This window comes from Homalodisca vitripennis, chromosome 5 (assembly GCF_021130785.1).
Source record: "Homalodisca vitripennis isolate AUS2020 chromosome 5, UT_GWSS_2.1, whole genome shotgun sequence".
Lineage (NCBI taxonomy): Eukaryota > Metazoa > Arthropoda > Insecta > Hemiptera > Cicadellidae > Homalodisca > Homalodisca vitripennis.
In genome coordinates, this window is record NC_060211.1 from 87275679 (window position 1) to 87295028 (window position 19350).

Genomic DNA, 19350 nt, shown 5'->3' on the forward strand with positions numbered 1-19350 from the left:
GGGACGTCGATCGTGAAGGTCCACAGGCGACTGGTGTGACATCGCATTGTGAAACGATCATACTTTCATCTCTGAAAGGCGTGTAATAGAGTCTAGATGTGGGAACGAGGGCAGGCCAGAAAACAGCTGCGGTGGCGGCTTGTCGCATCGAACAGCACTGTGAACCGTGCTTGTATTGACGTGGGTGGAGTGCGTGTGTTACCATGCGGCTGCGTGTGTCGTGTCGTGTCGTCTGCTAGTGTTAGTGTTACACCATGGCTGCGGATAGTGCCGGCCTACTACTATTACTAACAACAGTGCGTCAGTGAGTTAACACGGTGTTGTCAGTTGTCGTAGTAGTGGCTCGAACTGAACAGTTATTATTTTCGGTTTAGGGGAAGTGTATTTGAGTTTCGTTTTATAACCTCACACCAGCAATAAATACAGGTAGTTCATTTATCACGACCTGTATGACAGATTAGTCAACTTTTTTCGGTCTTGGGCCAATAGCAAATATATAAGAAAACCAACATTTTTTAAATTTACAGATGAGATTTAATTATTTGTAACTAAATGTTAAAACTTTATTAACAGGATTGTTGTGGCTTTAAGCTATCAACAATTTTATGTTACTAATTTAATTAATATTTTCTCAAACAAATCTCTGCTTATCAAACTTTAACTTATATAACACTACAATTTTTTCCCAATTTTAGTACACAATTATTAGAAACCCATTACACTTATTTCAGGACAATTAATTATTACTTATTTATTGATGTCAATTTAGTGCTTATTAAATAAAAGTATTGAAAAATACGTCTTAGAGAGTCAAGATAACTTAGAAAAGTAAAAAAGTGTAATAATTTATAAGAATTTCATGAATACACAATTTAAAAAAAAACTATATACAAACAACGTTTCATGTACTTTCTGCAATAAATAAAGATAATTTTATCTCCTACGTTTTAAAGTTTAAATCATTAATTTTTCAATTTTTGATCATACAAAGGCACTAAAACTGTCAAAAAACCAAATACCAAATAATAAAACTTTTTTGTGTTAAAACTATTTGGCAATAAAATATAGGAAAATGTCAGCTACATTTCTCAGAAGTCCTCATTATTGATGTGTTAAAAGATTTAAAAAGTTTCACATATCGTAACATACTACATACAAAAGACAAGACGAAACCTTATTTATAAATTTATCAATTCTTTTACATGTTGATCATTCACAGTCAAATATAGCAAGAATAATCTCAGTGAGAAACTCATTCATTGAGTTCCTAGCAATTTATTATTTTCAAAGTGCTTCTGGTCTTGTTCGAGGACTTGATAACTGTATGATAATTGAAGGGGTGAGTGCATGAAGGGGCTATGTAACAAAAAGTAAGTTTTGAGATATTTGGCCTCAAAGTTTTTTTTGTTGGAGGTTTTTAAGTGTACACTAAAGTGTCACATAGCCCTTTCTTCCATTTGGTAATGGCTTTAAATAGTTACATGACTCTTTCTTCAATTTGATATTGTTCATATTAGTGTACATGGCCCCTTCTGCATCTGGGTATCTAGCTCAATATAATTATTAGGCTTACCAGGACCTCACCAAAAGGTAGATTGACACATACCCCATTCTTCCATACTAATAACTCCAAATTTTCAAAAATGTTACATAGCCCCTTCATGCACTCACTCCTTCAATTATAAAACTATATATACCAATCAAATAATTTTTATTTCCATAAGATTTGGTTTACAGCAAAGGTCAAATACATTTTGTGCACGGTATACTTAAGTTAAAAATAAAATTGTTGGTAATGCATACAATTCTCTTAAAACTTACTTTTTATACATAATTTTGAAAAGATTTTTCAAGCTATTTGTAAATATTAGAAAGTTACAATAGATATTACGCTGATAAAACTTTTATATTTGGTTGACCAGTGAACACACAATGGTGAAAAGTATTTTGAAGATATGGAGAGGTCTTATTTATTTGAATCAATGGAGGTGACACATAAATTCTGCCTTCAAAACAAAACAAAAGTTAGTCATCAGCGTTTTGTACATTTTAATTTGCTAAAAGTAACATTGGTAAGATAGGCCTGCCAAGTCCCCTTATGGCACACTAAATCAATCCTTAAAATCTGTGTTTTTAGTTCAAACTCAGCCCTAGAACATAGTGACTGTGAGAACTGTTGGGATGTGTTGTGGTAAGAAGTGACCTATATAGTAATGGAAGCTCAAGATCAACACAGCAGTCAAGTCTCTCTGGCCGATGAAGCCACACCTGGTAAGTCCAAAACATCAACATAATTATCTTTTACAAATTTAGTTTTGAAGTTTCAATGGTTATGTTTACAATTGAAAGTTTACATTTTCCTCTTTGTAATGTCTCATCTAAGCTAGTTTCTTACAACTGTACGGGCTTATGAATACGATAAATACCGTAACTTAGCAAATCTCAATTAATAACAATTTCAAGATGGCAGCCATTTGAATTTGTACAGAATTTTGATCTCAACTATTTCACAACATAACTAAACATGACACATTTTAGATATTTAAGCAACTTTTTACACATTTATCAATATCTTTCAACAAGATGACAGCTGTTCGAAATTTGAAGTAGGAAAGGGTATATCTCAATTAGTTTGCATCGTAAAGTAAAATGGAAGTGTTTTAAATTCTCAGGTAATGTACAACAATGTTTGTTCTTATATTGATATCTCATATAGTTTCAACATAGCGGCAGAACTAAGTTTTGAGAAGTTTAGAATAATATTGCAGAAAAATGGGTGAATTTGATAGTTGCCATAATTTTGAACTGAACTAATCAAACTAATCTGTGTACAGATATAATACTTACATATGGCATGAATGATTTTGTTAGCAAGTCTGAACAAACTAATGTTTTGGCTAATTTTTGCAAAATTTATATGTACACTGTTTTAGAATATAGACATAAAATGACACATTTTATAGAGATTGTTATAGGGTTGTTCCCAAGAAATTTTAAACAAATTTTTTCTGATACATTTTTTACATCTCTTAATTTTTTGATATGGCACTTGTTCAAATTTTGAAAAATTAATGACTATGTACCGTTACAAACGGGGTGAATAGGAACACATTTTAACTTTGGATCTATTAAATAGGTAGTAAATTTAATAACAAATAAATCATACCATACTCATCTTTCCGGTCTTGCCTTCTCCTTTCAAAATATACATGGCTTTTGTATTTATACATTACAAAAAAAATAAAATATGGGTGTTCCTATTCACCCCATTAGGCGGGATGAATGGGAACAGACTTCGTTTTATATGTTTTTTTTTCGATTCACCAATGCGGTGAGAGAATGGAAACATAAGTTAATGGTTTGATGCATAATTTAAAGACTAACATTTTCTGCATAAAATTGTATTTTATTGTACAGTTCGAGGACTTTAGCTGCGCGCGTGACCTTGAATGTGTGGCGATAGGCGGGAGGGGTGGCGGGGTAGCATTATGCGCTGCGTCCCGAAAACATTTCCTGTGACTCATGGGTAAAACCCTCCTTTCAGGAATCGTATTGAGCCAAATAACTCATCCACACTCACTACAATCAGTCTGTTTTGTGACAGTGCTGATTTTTTATGGAATTAAATAATAAGAGAATACCAAATAATAGCAATAATAGGACTTATCCTTGTTTTTCAGTTGTTAAAGTGTTGTTTAACGTGTTTTTAAAAATAACATATTTGTCAATACTAATCTGCAAATCGAAATCGTGAGTTTAAAGTCGTTAAAGAGATTGTTGAGCCTTCATCTCAGCGGCTAGCACATAAACGCAACCCGCCACACAGATAGCGTTTATTTGTTGAAAGGGTAGTATTAGGACCCTACGAGCACAGCTAAATTTCTCCAACTGTACAAACGTGAGAAATGGCATAGAAAAAATCAATCGTTCAGTAAATTGAGAGTCCAGTCAAGTCATCTTCCTCAAAAAAAATAATGTTATTATATCGGGAAGATCCTAAAGCTGTGACAGGCAAATCAAGCTTCTTAACAACATCTATCTTTCTCACAAAAGATTCTTCCTCTGTAGGAACAAATTTCTTGGCAAAAGGAACTTTCTTAAAAAATTGACAAATGTAACCACCTTCTTCGTAGTCTTTAACTTTGCACACATACAACCTACACTTAACTTTGGTTTTTCCAAAGACTTTCACAACTACAAAATCTTTTGGAAATAACGTTAGTTGAGTGTTTAAGTTATCGGTATTAATATTCAATTGGTCATCACCCTCATCTGACTCAGAAATGCTAAAGTTGTCATCACTATCTTGGAGGGAGTAGTCAGATGAATCGTCTTCAGAGGATGGAGCTGAGATTTTCTTTTTTGTTGTCTTAGGAGCACCTTTTTTAAAGGCAACAGTACCGGTACTGGTACTTGGTTGGGATTGTGGGATTGTAGGTTCATCAAAATCTTTGGCAGTAACACTTTTACCAGCTGCAACTGAAATCTTAACCCTTTTTTTTTGTCTTTGGTAAATAGTTCAATAGTTCATTAAAGACATCATCAATCTCTTGAACGGGTGATTCAGAAGTGTTGGTTGCTTGGTTAGAGGTGTTAGTGAAGGATGTCTTTGGTAGCCTGTCAAGAACTTTTGTACGATCTAGAGGGCTGATTCCACATTTTTTAAAGCCAGCTAAGACATTCTCAGATTTACAGGTTTCGAACACCTTTTTCAATAAAGAGGGGAATTTGTCTTTTGGAATTGTCGCTTCTTATCTACCAGGCCCAATTTTCCACTCTTCAAGGATCTTCCGCCAAGACATCTTTAGAGGACGGAAAAAAGCCATGTCCAGTGGCTGAGTAAGATGAGTCGAGTTTTTGGGTAGAAAAATGAACTTGATATTATTATCTTCACATTTCTTTATCATGTCGAGTGATAAGTGGCTAGACAAGTTGTCACCAATAAGGTATTTTACTCCATCAAGGCATCTGAGATAAGGTATAGCTATAGTTTCAACCCAGTCAGAAAAGGTAAATAAATCAAACCATCCATTTTTAGTTCCATTGTATCTCGAATTGCATGGCCCTCCTTCCCTCCAGCTCTCATATAAATGCTGTGCCTTGTACACTATGTAGGGAGGTAATATAGTGCCATCACCACTAGCTGAAAACATGACTGAAGTGGATGCTTTTGTTGAATTTATTATTCTTTCTGGATATTTGTGACCTCTCCGGGTTATAACTTTTTTACGACCCGGGTCATCGGCCAGGTTTGTCTCGTCATAATTCAAAAGGTTTGATGCAGGTACATCCTTCAGCTCAGTTTGGAGGTTGTCAAAGTAATTGTTAATGACTTCTTCGGATATTTCCGCTCATGATCTCTTAATGTTTTGACAAAGCCTATGAGACAGCTCAGTTTTATAGCGTCGTAAAAATGAATGGACAAAGTCTTTGCCTGGGAGGTTGTTCTTAAATTTCTTCACATTCTTACCCTTCCGATTAAGAAAATCTTTTACTAAAAGTCTTAAAGTGAAAGAATCTATTGGGTAACCCCACTCACTGCAAATTTGGAGCCTATTTACAATTAATTTCTCTTCTTCACTTGATAGTACAGTTTGACCACCTTTTTTCTTGATAGTGTTGCCAAATTTTTTACGTCGAAACAGTACAGTTAAACTTATACCTGTAGTTTCTGCCGCCAGTCTTAAACTCATTCCATCATTTACCAATTGTAGGGCGTTTTTGATATCTTCTGGCAAGTAAGTTTTGTGTTTCATCAAACTCTGATATTTCCTCGGCATCCTTAAAATAAAAGAAGAGTTAGGTCTATCTACGATACCTAATTTATAAACACAAAACAAGAAAACATGAAAAAATAAAAGTTTTATGGAGTGGGGTGAATGGGAACATAACAAATCTCTGTTTCCATTCACCCCACTATTTGAAAAATGCTGTTGTTATGACAACAAAAATTTTTACAGTGGTAAATGATCTAAATTAATAGTTTTAACACATATGAATAATCTTATAGTTAATTATTAATAAAAAAAATAACAAAATGGTTGATATACGGATCTTAATTATGGTACTTACGTGAGAAGTTTAGAAAATAACAAAATATGAGGTTATTTTGTCATCTGCTTTCTTCATCACTACAAGGAGCTGCAGTGTTACCAACAGGCCAAACTTATTTTCCCCTGTAAATATCAGTATTACCCTAAAAGTAAACCAAATTTACCTAATGGGAATTTTGTTTTGTTCCTATTTGATAAAACATTGAACATTTCTTGAAGTTTTGTTTCTATTCACCCCACTGTTCCTATTCACCCCGTTTTACGGTATACATTATTAGGCATTGTAGATCAGAATGGAAAGTGTCATAAAATATTCAGGTCATATTCAGTGATGTTTGTCCTTGTGTAATTTTTTTATATCTGGAAGAGTCCTGCACCTTCCACTTAATCCTAAAAGGACCTTGGCATCTTTCTAACTTGTATTTAACCTCAAATCTTAGTCTTCTGTAAAATAAAATGATATTTGTGGATCCCTTTCTCTATTGTCCTTTGGGGTTTAAAAGATAAGCATTTAAGTATTTCTCCTGGTCATAAAGGCTTCTCTGATGCTTTTTCCCCTCTTTAGATTCTGCATTCATCAGTCTGTTCAGAGGGCCATGCCCTGTTAGCATCCCAAGTACTAGTTGTATATCCTCCTTTCTTAGATCTAGAAGTCTAGTCCAATCTTTAGCATGTAGAGAGATGTTTTTGATTGCTTGAGTTCTGAGTTTTGATCGCATATAAGTTTTTAGAGATCTGATCCTCATTTCCCAGGCATTTACTAGGGCTTTACTATCATAGAAGGATACATCACAACCCAGCTCTGACTCTTTTCAAAAGGCTTTCAGAGCCTATTTTGGCCAAGGCATCAGCTGTTTCATTCGCAGAAACGCTTTTATGAACCAGCACCCAACCAAGGACAACTTTGTTCCTCTTTACCAATTTCATTAGAGCATTCCTGCATTCCCATACTACTTTTGAGTCAAAAGAGCAGGTGTCAAGTGCCATTACGACACCCTTAGGTCCATTCTGTACGAGTCTTCTGGTACATGTTTCAATTGCCATTACTTTTAATTGAAACGCTGTGGCATATTTTTCTAAGAATACCACCCATATACACCAAATACCTTGAGTTTAGTTGTGAACCATCAATATGAAACTTCAGAACACCCTTGGTAGGGTAGATCTCCTTTGCACTCTATTTATCTCTAATTGTATGAAGACATTGCGTGTTTTACTAAAGGAGTATGTTCTTACCATAAACTCTGACACGTTTTTTAATCATTTTAGCTTCAGGAAACTTGTTTGTTATTGCCATGTGTCCTTTTGAGGAAGTTAACATTATAACTTTTATGCCCAGGAGCTTCATTGCACTTTTTGCAACTGCCTTGCTAAACTCCTGTCCCAAAGGACTGTGCCACAGTTGGACAGGAGGTCATTCCCCTAGTAATACACCAAGGCAACAGTAACCCTCCTTGCGGTTACCCATCCTGGACCTTAATTGTGGCTGTTTCCTCTCTGAGCTTTTCTCTAACTTGATGATTGTTTAAGAAGTTACTTCACAACATCTAGAGCAACTTCTTTCTTTTTCAGTTTTGCCTCCATGGAACTGTAAGCTATCCTGTTGAAACCTCTCACGGTGTCCATGAAGACACTAATTAGAGCTTCCTTTTTTAAGGTGTCTTCTTCTTCCACTAGACTATGGAGAGTGGTAGGAATTAACATTCCTTCGACATATACATGTTGAAATACTCTTTTAATTAAATTAAAAATTATAATTAGCATGCATTTGGATACTCAATTGTTACCTCAATCAAATAAATAATGGAATGAAGGAAAATAATTGAGGTAAAGGCAAAAACTCCTGTTTGGTTTGAAAAAATAGGTATGAAGACGTCCACGGAGGTGACTTTTTCTCCACATATATTAATATAAATATGTTATAAATAATAATTTTAGGTATTACATTCATGGTACCAAATATAATACAAGATTAGGTATCCAAATAAATAAAAAAAGTGCAAATGAGTTTCTTGCACCTTTTTTATTGCCTTGGGACCAGGAATGTGCCTGTAAGTTGATAATGACCCACATGTCAAATCATTCTTGAAATATTTTGCGGACAGTAGACTTCACTTAGTGTAATATTAACAAACAGAAAAAGAACATTTTATTCCACAATATGGGAGACATCTTGAGAGGTTTAATAAACTTTAACACCTTCACTATAACAAGAGTCATGTACCGATTTAAAACAGTCGGAATAGTAGTAATGTGCATGCACCGCAGATAAGTGTATCCAAAGGGGGTCTTGGGAGTTGTAACCTTCTCCCCATTGATGAAATATCCAAGGTATCTTTTAACTTGTGTTAAACTGAAATTATACTCGTATTAACCATGTATTTTATCTATAACAGCTGACATGTAGTACAACACAAAATACGCTCTTAGTATTTTTTCATATAGTATAGTAATGAACTAAATTAGTATAATGTAATCCATACTAGATTGTATGTTACGTTTTCTCAAATATTTTAGAAAAAAAGTTGGAGTAATTGATATTAATCTGAAGCTATTAAGATTAAAATATCTTTTTTTAGAATGGGAACAGCTTTTTTTAATAATTTGTTCAAAATCTGTTTGTTAATAATCTTCAAATTTGTTGTGGAGACGCCTTGAGCTATAAAGGATTTGGGCAAGAAAGTCAAGATAGGGAATAGCTCAAACCATATTCTTTCATAAGTAAAGGAGACAAGTAAAATAATCAGTTTCAATAATCTTTTTAAGAGAAATCAATGCATCCAGAGATTCAAAGAACTGGATTTCGTAGAAGAAAATTGATTTCAATATATTAATTAGTAATGAGAAATTTAACAAACTTGGATTGTTACTAATTGAATGGGGTATGGGAGGAAGAGGATTTAGATTTCAGTGTATCAGAGTCACTGTCGATAAAGTAATTTTGTAAACATTTCTTGGAGATCGTGTGTGATATCCCGTTCCGTTTCAATTCACCCACCTCACAGTTAGATGGAGAATTTTAAAGTGTTTTAGATTGCCCTCAAAGGGCTACAAATGACAACAATTGAGACCTTGGCATGGTCAGATTTTACTCTGGCAATAAATTGTTATGTTCAAACATCTTTAACTTTTAATAGTTCTTCAATTTTGGTGAGCCATTAATATAATAAGTTATATCTAAGCGTCTTGAATTTTTTGTCCGTTATTTCTATTTTTATGATTTAACAATTTTTGGCTTGTTATAAACTTATTGATTTGTAAATTAAAATGAAAGCACTGGTTTTCAACATCTGTTTCATCAAAAACACCAATCCAATATTCTTGTAGCTATATTTTCCGAAAGTTTTACAAGGATTTCCTAATAAAAATGTTTACTTTTATTTCTTTAGGTTCAGCATACTTGCTACTGAGAAACTACTAAATAAAAGGCATTCAGTACGAAACATCTGAGATTGGAGAGTATATAAATTTGTTATGTCAAAGATGTTTAAAAAATACTATCAACACTATACCCCCTCTATCAGATCTCAGGTTGATGCCTGTAATAGTTTGTCTTAAACTGTAACAAAAAAAAAAAAAACAGGAATCCAATATATTATTAGAGCCTTTGTTATGACGAGTAACATAGTATTAAAATCTCAAAACAAAACTGATAGATTTTTTGTCCATTTATATTCGTGTAACCTGCGTTCGTTTATTATTATGAAAGTTACCTGATCACTTACATGTCTTTGTAACGAACATTGTGTATGATAACCCAAATTAGATAACCAAAGTAACAAAAAAATCATGCTTTGTAAATATGTACGGTAACTAGAAGTTTTTATTTTCTATGTCTATTTTTTTGTTCATCACGATGGTGTCCCATGCATGTCATGTCATACATGGACATCAACTGCTCAGCTGTAAAAGAAACACGATTATTTTTTAAAATTATGATTAATTGTGTTATTGTTTATACAGTATGCTAAATATATCCTGTAAATAAATAAATATATATTGGCTTAAATACCAGTACCTTTAATCATGAATGTTATGATTTGAAATTAAAATACATTTAAATATACAATACTTATTTTTTAAATAGTAAAAATACATTCCCGTTCTCAAGCAAAAGACACATATTCTCATTTAATAATCTATAAATTCAGAGCAAAAGATAAAGGATGTAACTTGTAGTTCTTAAGATACAACAATATTCTAGAGCCTTTGTAAATCCATGTAAAATAATGTAGTTTTTTCATGTTGGGTGATAACCAACTGGACTTCAGTTATAACCGTTTTGAGGGGTACAAAATAAGAATAATACACTCTCAGAAGGCTCTCAAACTTAGAATTTCTAATATTATAGCATTTAAACATATTCCGGAGGAGTGTTCCCGGACCGTAACATGCCTGGAAGGTATGGAAAATACCCAAATTTCCCGGTAGTGCTAACCCTTCCATTAGGTCATCCTAGACACGCCTATGACATGATAGTAAATGTCCCTGTCCAATCCCAATTCAGTGAATGTTCCTTATCTGGCCAGAATATTGCTGAGGATACCCACTGGCTTTCAAGAGTGGGGGGTCCATTAGGACAGCAGTACTTATTACATGATTATAGAAATGCTTAACGTCACGTTTGGATAGTAGTAAGGTCAAGACCACTTTTCAGATGATTAGATGAATTATATATAAACAGGATGCCAGTGAGATAACACCTATGGCCGTGAAACTTAGTGAAGCCTCATATGTGACACGTGGTCTTGTATACTCCTTCCGTGTTGTATTGTTTTTAGATACAACAGGACGGGACAGGAATCGTTGCCTGTCCATTCCTGTGTATTTATTTTTAAAATAACCTGCAAGCTGTGTTGTTTGCAGGTTATCTTGTTAACAGTTCCAACATACAATAATATCAAATAGCTTTACTTATTGTAACTTCACTGGTGCGATAAACAACCGTATTATATTAAGCAACGTGTTAATTCAGGTATCACTTAAATAATACTGTGGTAGACTAACAGTCCTATATTATATTTATTCTATAATTTCAGTATAAAGAGTATTAATTTTGTTTGAATTTGGGAAAAGAAAAATGAAGATGAATGAAGAATAAGGAAAGGTAAGAAACTATAATATTTCAGACTTTATTAGTGTAAATTTCTTGGCTATTGATATGGCTGATTAGAGAATTTGTTTTAAAGAGCCACTACTGTTATATAACACTTAGCTTTGTGTAGAAAATAAGGTGTGAGATTATATATTTGTGTTAACAAAGTAAAACATTATTTTAATGTGGATTTAGTGGGTTTTTTGTGTGAATAGGTACAATTATATAAAATCAGTAGGTTTATTGCAATGTTACATTAGTTTTGCCTGCTAACTGAAATATTGCAATTTTATTTTTGATTTATTCAATCCCTAACCCCATTATGCTTGAAAAAATCATGAGCTAATATTAAAATAGTATCAGTTTAAATTTTGTTCTATATATAATTTTGCAATAAAAAGATCAGATAAATGTAATAGGAATAATGTAAATAATAAATTAACTTCAATGGACCAACACTGTTTATTTTGGAACTATTCAAGTTCTTAGATTACTGGCTTCTTAGATATCTACCATTTGATTTGTTTCATTATTTAAACAATACAATGGAATTTTTTTATTTTCTCAATAATTACTTAATAAAAATGTAGTGTTCACTTTGAAATAACAATGGTATTTCTTTCACTAACTGCATTTTCATTAAAGTAATTTATAATTCTGTTGTTTGAAATCTAAAACTAATTATTACCAGTAAATAGATAGGACAGGAAATTTCAACAATTAACCTCCTTTTGTGTGATCGTAGTTTATTTATGGCTTATAATTTCAGGTACAGTCAAAAAATGTTTACCAAACGATGTTTATAGTTTTCACCTGTCAGTAGAACCTACACTATGTAAAGCAAAACCAATGTCACATCAGGGTTACCCAATGAATGTCTCAGAAGTGGGACATTACTAAACTTAAAAGTTGAGACAATAAGGTAGACAATAATCATTTCAGTTTTTATGTATAAAAAATAGTTCCAGACATGTATATTGCATTTAGGTTTTCAGTTTAATCCTTTCCCTACCATTATGAAACACTATTTCATTATTTATATTAAAATATTTCTTTGTGGTGTTACTTTAAAATATTGATTTCTTTCCAATGTCGAATAATATAAAGTTTGAACATAATAGATTGTTTATCATTTAAATTTGCCGCTACATAACGATCGAACGAGCTATCGGTGACGTAATCGCCAACGGCGCAGCAGAAGTAAGTGAAAACGCCATGTTGTGTCTGTGTTTTAATGTGAATCTCTCTGTATTTTCACAGTTATTGCTAAATATATGAGAGTTTAACGTGCTTTGTTTGGTTAATTTTGAAACTTCTAAACATTATCTATGTAAATATGTCAGAATCAACAAATAATACGGTTCACTTTGTTAATAAGGTACGTAGAACTTTTATCATGAATCTGGTTCAATAGAGGTGAATTTTGCAATTCTTGCTGAGGCGAGCGGATATGAGCCTTGTTTCTTGCCTTTAAGGTTGATTATCGCTAGCTGATGTGATGTTAATTTCCTGTCTCTTCATTCAAAATAATCAAGTTTGGGTTAGGGAGAGAGGTTAAAAACGTTAGAAGGCAATTTGAATTACGGCATAACTCATTTGTTTTTAATCCATGTTAATTTTTATTTTCATCATTAAAAGATATTTACCTTTGACCTTTGAGGTGGGCCTAAAACTTATTTTCTGTAAAAGTATTATTTTTCTATAGGGCTTGAACCAAGAAACAGACTAGATCTTATAAGAAGCTTATTACAATGACTTCATAAATAATTTATTGAAAACAATTAACAGGAAATAGCTGATTAGTTTGCTAAATAGTATTAGATAAATTCATAAAACCTTCCTGCTAATTATCAGAAAATAACTGATTGAGTTTGCTACAATGGTATTCACAAATGAACTATGCAAGTTTGTTTATGCATTGACAGACACTTCAATTCATATAAATTATATTTTTGTATTCTCACACCAAAACAGTTAATTAAATTGTTTATGATTAATGAACATACAAAATGCTGTATATAACCTAGGGCAGGTGTACTGTATGCCGATATGTGGATAAAATCGTCCTAAAAAATTGGGCAAGCAGTCTTTCTTTCATTTTCTCAGGCAATAGTTTATCTGTTTGAAGTAGTAGGCTATACCTAACCTGCACTTGTAGTGGTATTTTGAGATTAAACTGCTTCGTTACAAAGTTTAGTAGAAAGAATACTTTCCTTAACATCTTCACTATGAGATATAAGGACAGCCAGAATAGTAGCTTGGTACTCCATTGCAGTTACTGTGTTAAACTACGAAATCTTTCTGACAATATTATTATATTACTAGGATCCGAAATATATGACAACTTTGGGATAATATCAAGGTGCATCCATCACAGTTTCCGTGTTAAACTATAAATAATATTTCTTTATCAATATTAGGCCTATAGCCTACATTACTTAATACCATTACTGTGGTCAAAAACATACATTGGCTTAAAGACAGTCAGGAACTAGATGTACCTGCCGCAGTCAACATGTTAACCTACAGTATGGATATTTTCTATACTCTCTCCCAGGAACGCTGCACATAAATGCACTTGGATATTAATTCAAGAACAATTTTTGTTTCACTATTCCTAATCTTTTTCTGAATGGCATGTGAAGACGCTCTAATTCTCATTTTAGATAAATTACAAGATAATGTGCTTGCAAAGTGTTTAAACAGATTTTGATGGCAGATAATGCTGTAAGTTAAGTTATCTATTTTAAATTACCTTCTCAGAAATTTGCATTACTGTATTTCAAATAACAATTTTATTTGATAATAACTATACCTATACAGCCATACAGCCTTGTAGTGAGACAATCTGCCTCCTGAATAGATTATAGGAAATTGACCATCATTAAACACTGTTACCTGTAAACCATGTATATACTTTTATTATCTGTAAAAACAATAAAGACACACATAGTATAGTAAAACAATAATGTGTGTATGATTATACAAATTATAAATAAAATAACAAATAATCTAATGAAAAGTTAGATTAGGTTTGTATCTTTAATGCAGAAAACCGATCTAGCACAGGTAAAAATCAACCCAAAACATCTTACAGTCAGATTTGTAACTACTTCTGACAAACAGTTTTTTTAAGCAGAAAATCTCAATGCTGGCATGGGACGAAGTGAGGATATAGCTTACTACTATTAGGATGATTAAGAATTAAAACTAATCAGTTTAGATAGATGTACATCATCTTAAGAGAATGGCATTATCTACTGGTAGAAATGTACACCACTGACTATTTTGCAGATGAATGAAACACTGCAGACTAATAATTTGTACTAAACAAAGTAGGTAATCACTTTTATTTTGTCTATACAATAGGCAGTATTTACTAAACAGTAAACATGTTACTAGGTTTATCCTAAGTAAGCCTATTTTATTTCTCACAAATGTCACCTACAGGCCTATTACTTTTTGTGTTAAGTAAATGGTTCATATGGCAATTTCCAAATTTCATCAAAATCGGATTATTTTAAAGAATCAATCTACAGTTGTTTTAATTGTGTGGAACACATATGTGAGATAAATCTGAGAACATTAATTTTGTTCTGTAAGTAAATGGTGCCTATACAAAAGTGATAGACACATTTGATCAATATTGAATTGGCTACATGTAGTCTGTAAAGTAAATGGTCCCAAAATGTACTGCTGTTCTTTATAATGAATCATACCATACATCATATGAACAAATACGAAGAAACTTCTATATTATTAGTAGTTGGTCAAAATAGTGATATTTTGTTGGTATAAAGTAAAAGCTTGACTACTTATGTTTGTCCAGGTTCCAAGAGTTGTAGATGAAGCAGAGAAAGAAGCAAGTGAAGTTTTACATTCACTTCTCTCTGTAGAAAGGATTGAGAAACCAGATAATTTACATAACATCCAGCATCAGGTTAGTTATTGACACAGTTATGTAGGTATGGCAAGTGTTTGTTCAACTGAACTTCTGAATTCCTATGAATGAATTTCAGTGTCATTTTCATGCTGAAATGTTTCCTAATGTCCAAGCAAGTGCTGGCAACCAGTTACAAAAAAATACTTCTTTAAGATTATGTTTTAATTCTCAGTAAGTTTTTAAATTTGTTTTATCTTTCAAAAAGATTTTGATTAACTATTTTTAAATGTTATTATTAATTGTACTTATAGACTACTATAATGTGGTAATTGTATCTTACTATTATTATTGTATCCTTTAGATAATGCTTCTTTGATAACATTATAAAAAAATCAGTATAAAGCCTAACATCTCATTAAAATTCATACAAAATCATAAATTTAATGTTTACATTTTGAGGAGTGAAAACCCCACAATCAATGCTTCTAGTATCAAAATATTAATGTTTTGCTACAAGCTTCTTGAACCGTTCATTTAGCGGTATTTAGATTTCTCAAGCAATTAGAGTACATAAATTATTTCACAGTTAAAAATAGATTGCTAACAACCCTAGTAGCTACTGTTATATTTATTTCTTTAGTAGTTATGATTGAATAAATTATTCCTGCTTTTACCTGACAGGTGGTTGTGCTGAACAGTAATGATGATAATATTCAGTGGGACAACGGAGGCCACTGCGGTGTGTACACACTTGATGGTGGCCACCACACCTACAGCCACACCGAGAACACAGTGGTGTGGGATAACACACTGACATTAGATGTGGAGACAACACCACCATCTGACCACTATGTAAATATCAACATATATATTATTATCAACATATCAATAGTAATTACACTGAGCTCGATGACCAGTGATAGTTATTAGGATCTGCGCATATCAATCACGAATCAAACCAGAAGAAAACAGTACTGTACGAAAAAGAGGTTTAACTAAATTAGTATTACAAAAACAGTCAGATTTATCTCAAGGTTCACATTTTTGTCATGCCTTGTAAATAGTAACTAATGTTTTTATTGGCTGGGCGTTAATGAAGCTTATCACTTGAAGGGCTAAATAAATTTCATTCCTGTCTGTCAGTCTGCACGATATCTCAAGAACAAACTAACATAACAGGGTGGCCACCTGATCACTTAAACCGGGAATTTAACGCACCAGGGAATAAGCCAGGCATCTTCATATAGAACCATGAAAATCTCAAAAACAATGTTTCGTCTAAGAACTTACAAAATCAAGATATAATTTGACAACCCCTTGAATCAGGAGTTTATTAATTCCAAAAATTGTATTTTATAAGACTTGATCCATGAAACTGTGAAATGAAGATCCGAGGTAGCCTCCATTAGTGTAATGGAGTTGTTTATTTTAGGTTAGTTATACCCCTATACATGTAATAATCCATTGAAACGATTAAAATTGGCTGACCAATCTTCTTAGTTTGGTCTGTAAACACTCATTCAGATTGCTCGTCAGATTACATAGGTTAAAACAAAACAAAATTCTGGTTCAGTTTTGATATCACAGATATACATTCTACCAGCTCCTTCTTATTGGATTCAGATGCTTAATTTATGAACAAACACTCCAATAATTAAGAAATTTTATTTTTGTGAGGCCTTTCGTATTCAATGAAGACATCATCAGACCCACAAAATACAGACAATTTAGCCTTAAATTAAAACACATGTCATTAAAATTACAAAGAGATAAAAAGACCAGGAAGTATGCCTACTGTATATGTAAAAATTAATATTTAATTAGATTTAAGGCAGTAACAATGAATTTTGGAAAGGTCCAGGATCATTATTTATTAAACTCAATTGTAGTAACAAAATAACGTAATGTAAAAATAATATTTTATTTAAAGTTTGTATTGTCTGTCTATGAGGCTGCCAATGCCTGTGTTTGTGCTGGTTCTGTAGGAGGATGTCAACAGTTCAGCGGTAAACTTACAGTTATTACACTAATTCATATACAGGGCCTTAGAAAATTCCTGCACGGCCATATAATTCCCGAATGATTAGAAGTAAAGCAATAAAACTTGGTAAATCATTACTGCATCTATAAATCTTCTTTTTGAAGAAACTACAATTGTATGTCGGGGAATGGCTCACAAGAAGTAAGAAGGAAATCTTAAATGAGAGCATATGTCGAGTATTACATCAAATTATAGGTCTTTATTAGTAGAGTACAATGCTGCAAATCCGACCTAAAAAGGTCCTCTCTTTAAGAAATCACTCTGGTTTAAATTTTGAAACATTTAAAATGTAGGTCTTGTTATAGATGGTTTAATATTTTTGTATAGGCTCAAGTTGAGACAGTTAAATTTAGTAAATTAATAGTTGACTTAAGAAATAGTTTTTAAAGTACTTAGTGACTCTTCCAATGGAGGATGGTCTACAAGGAGTTGGGCAAAAAGATTTAACATAAGCATAGCTAAATATGTACATTATTATAAAGGTGTTGTTTAGCAGATATGAACAATAAAAAGGAAAACCTGGTATCAGTTGCTATAATAGAAAGTTCTTATTTTTAGTTTGGGCTTTGGACTTTACGTGATGTACATCTTAGATTACACTTTAAAATGTTGTACCTCTTGAGATATGCTTACGTTACATTTTTTTGCAGAACCCCTTGTATAACATCCTCCATTGGATTTGTAGTTACTAACTATTTTAAAAACTATTTCTTAAGTCCAGTATTCGTTCATTAAGTTGAACTTTCACAATTTAAGCCAAGACATTAAACCATCTATCTGAACATGAGCTACATTGTAAATTTTTAACCCATTGAGGAAGCAATTACCGTAGCCTGTCTAGGACTGAATGTTTGAATTGATTTTGGCAAAAATGCATGCGTCCTAAAATATTAATACAGATAAATTAGTCAAATTTTCAGGACATTTTAGTCTTATTTGGTTGCTCTGCAATTGTGTTTGTTGCTTTCTCCAAATAATTTTTTATTTAATTTATTTATTATATATTTACAAATATTTTAGTAAGAAAAACAAAATATTTAAAAGCAACTGTCAATATTTTATTACTTTTTTGTTTTATCTGTCAATATTTTTTTATTCAAAATAGCACAATGTTTTTTTACGTGGAAAACCAATTTTATTGGATTACTTAACCCTTTTAGTGCCAAGCCAATTGAGCAAGTCACGTTGTATGACGCCAGAGTTACTGGTCCGGATCGTCCCTGTTGAGCGCCAGGCCTTTGATGCGGGGTATGTCGCAGAAGCGCCAGGCCAATTCAGCACTTTTTACTCGTGTACACATAAACGGTCATAGTTTTTGTATCTTTTGTGATAAAATTATGTTTTTTACTTTGTTTATTTCATTATTAGTAGGTGTATGTCTATGCATATGCACATTTAAGATACCTAGATTTAAAAGCATCGTTTTTATAAAATAAATGTGAAGTTTTTAAAATTATGTTTCAATTTTTTAATTTTTAAGTTACTAGAGTACATGGAAATTTTTTTACCTATGAAAATTTCTATATTATATTAAAGTACATGTATTTAGTAATGAGATGTGCAAGTTTGGAAAAATAACACTACAATTTCATAAATATATATATTTATTATAAAACAAAGTATAAAAACTACTCTTGCCATCAAAGGAATTGATCTCTTGGTTTTTGAATTTTATGAATTGTAGATAAATATGTTTTAATTATATTAATAAAACTTAACCTACAACATTTAAAACATAAGGTACTGTTTAAAATGATTTAGTAAATCTTATATGAAAAATTAAAATCCTTTAAAGTAAGAAGGAACATTAATATTGTGTACCTATAATAACGAGTACTTATAACCATGTAAAAAAAAATCTACTGTTATGAAAAACAAATGGTTTAATTGATAAAATAAGATTAAAAGAGTTATAAACTATAAAATATAATAATAAACTTAAACTAAAACAGACTATGTGCATCCTCCGGGTGCATCTCCACCACCTCTTCCTGTCAGCTTGTCAGCAGCCAGTGACTCAATGACCTCAACCATAACATCATAGCGAGTGAGAGGTTTCTGGATGTTTAATTTATATAAAACATGAGAATTCAGGACCATCCATCCAATAATGTTAAAAATATAATATAAAAAATAATGTAAAAACTTTTTTCCAGGGTTTGAGGTACTTACACTCGTCTAAATAAGTATATAATATTTGGTCGGTGGTGTTAATTCCACTCATCCCCATGTTATATTGATGTACGAGCATCGGCTTAGTTTTGATAATAAGTCTCCT

At 32.2% G+C, this 19350-nt stretch overlaps 2 protein-coding genes across 4 annotated transcripts in view; both read left to right on the forward strand.

Moving 5' to 3' along the window:
* The first annotated feature begins 213 nt into the window (after positions 1–213).
* Positions 214–19350, forward strand: part of LOC124362473 (guanine nucleotide exchange factor DBS-like) — a 108418-nt gene continuing 89281 nt past the window's right edge. Inside the window, exons 1-2 of one of the 2 annotated variants that reach the window (XM_046817006.1) lie at positions 214–426; positions 2138–2271. In XM_046817006.1, coding sequence (XP_046672962.1) covers positions 2214–2271 — 58 coding nt within the window. In that variant the 5' untranslated portion in view covers positions 214–426; positions 2138–2213. Of the gene's footprint in view, positions 427–1997; positions 2272–19350 lie in introns of those variants that run through there. The other variant, XM_046817007.1, reaches the window with a different exon arrangement.
* LOC124362474 overlaps positions 12323–19350 on the forward strand; it is a 30657-nt gene continuing 23629 nt past the window's right edge. Inside the window, exons 1-3 of one of the 2 annotated variants that reach the window (XM_046817010.1) lie at positions 12323–12526; positions 14978–15088; positions 15713–15883. In XM_046817010.1, the coding sequence (XP_046672966.1) occupies positions 12485–12526; positions 14978–15088; positions 15713–15883 (324 nt within the window). In that variant the 5' untranslated portion in view covers positions 12323–12484. Of the gene's footprint in view, positions 12527–12609; positions 12809–14977; positions 15089–15712; positions 15884–19350 lie in introns of those variants that run through there. The other variant, XM_046817009.1, reaches the window with a different exon arrangement.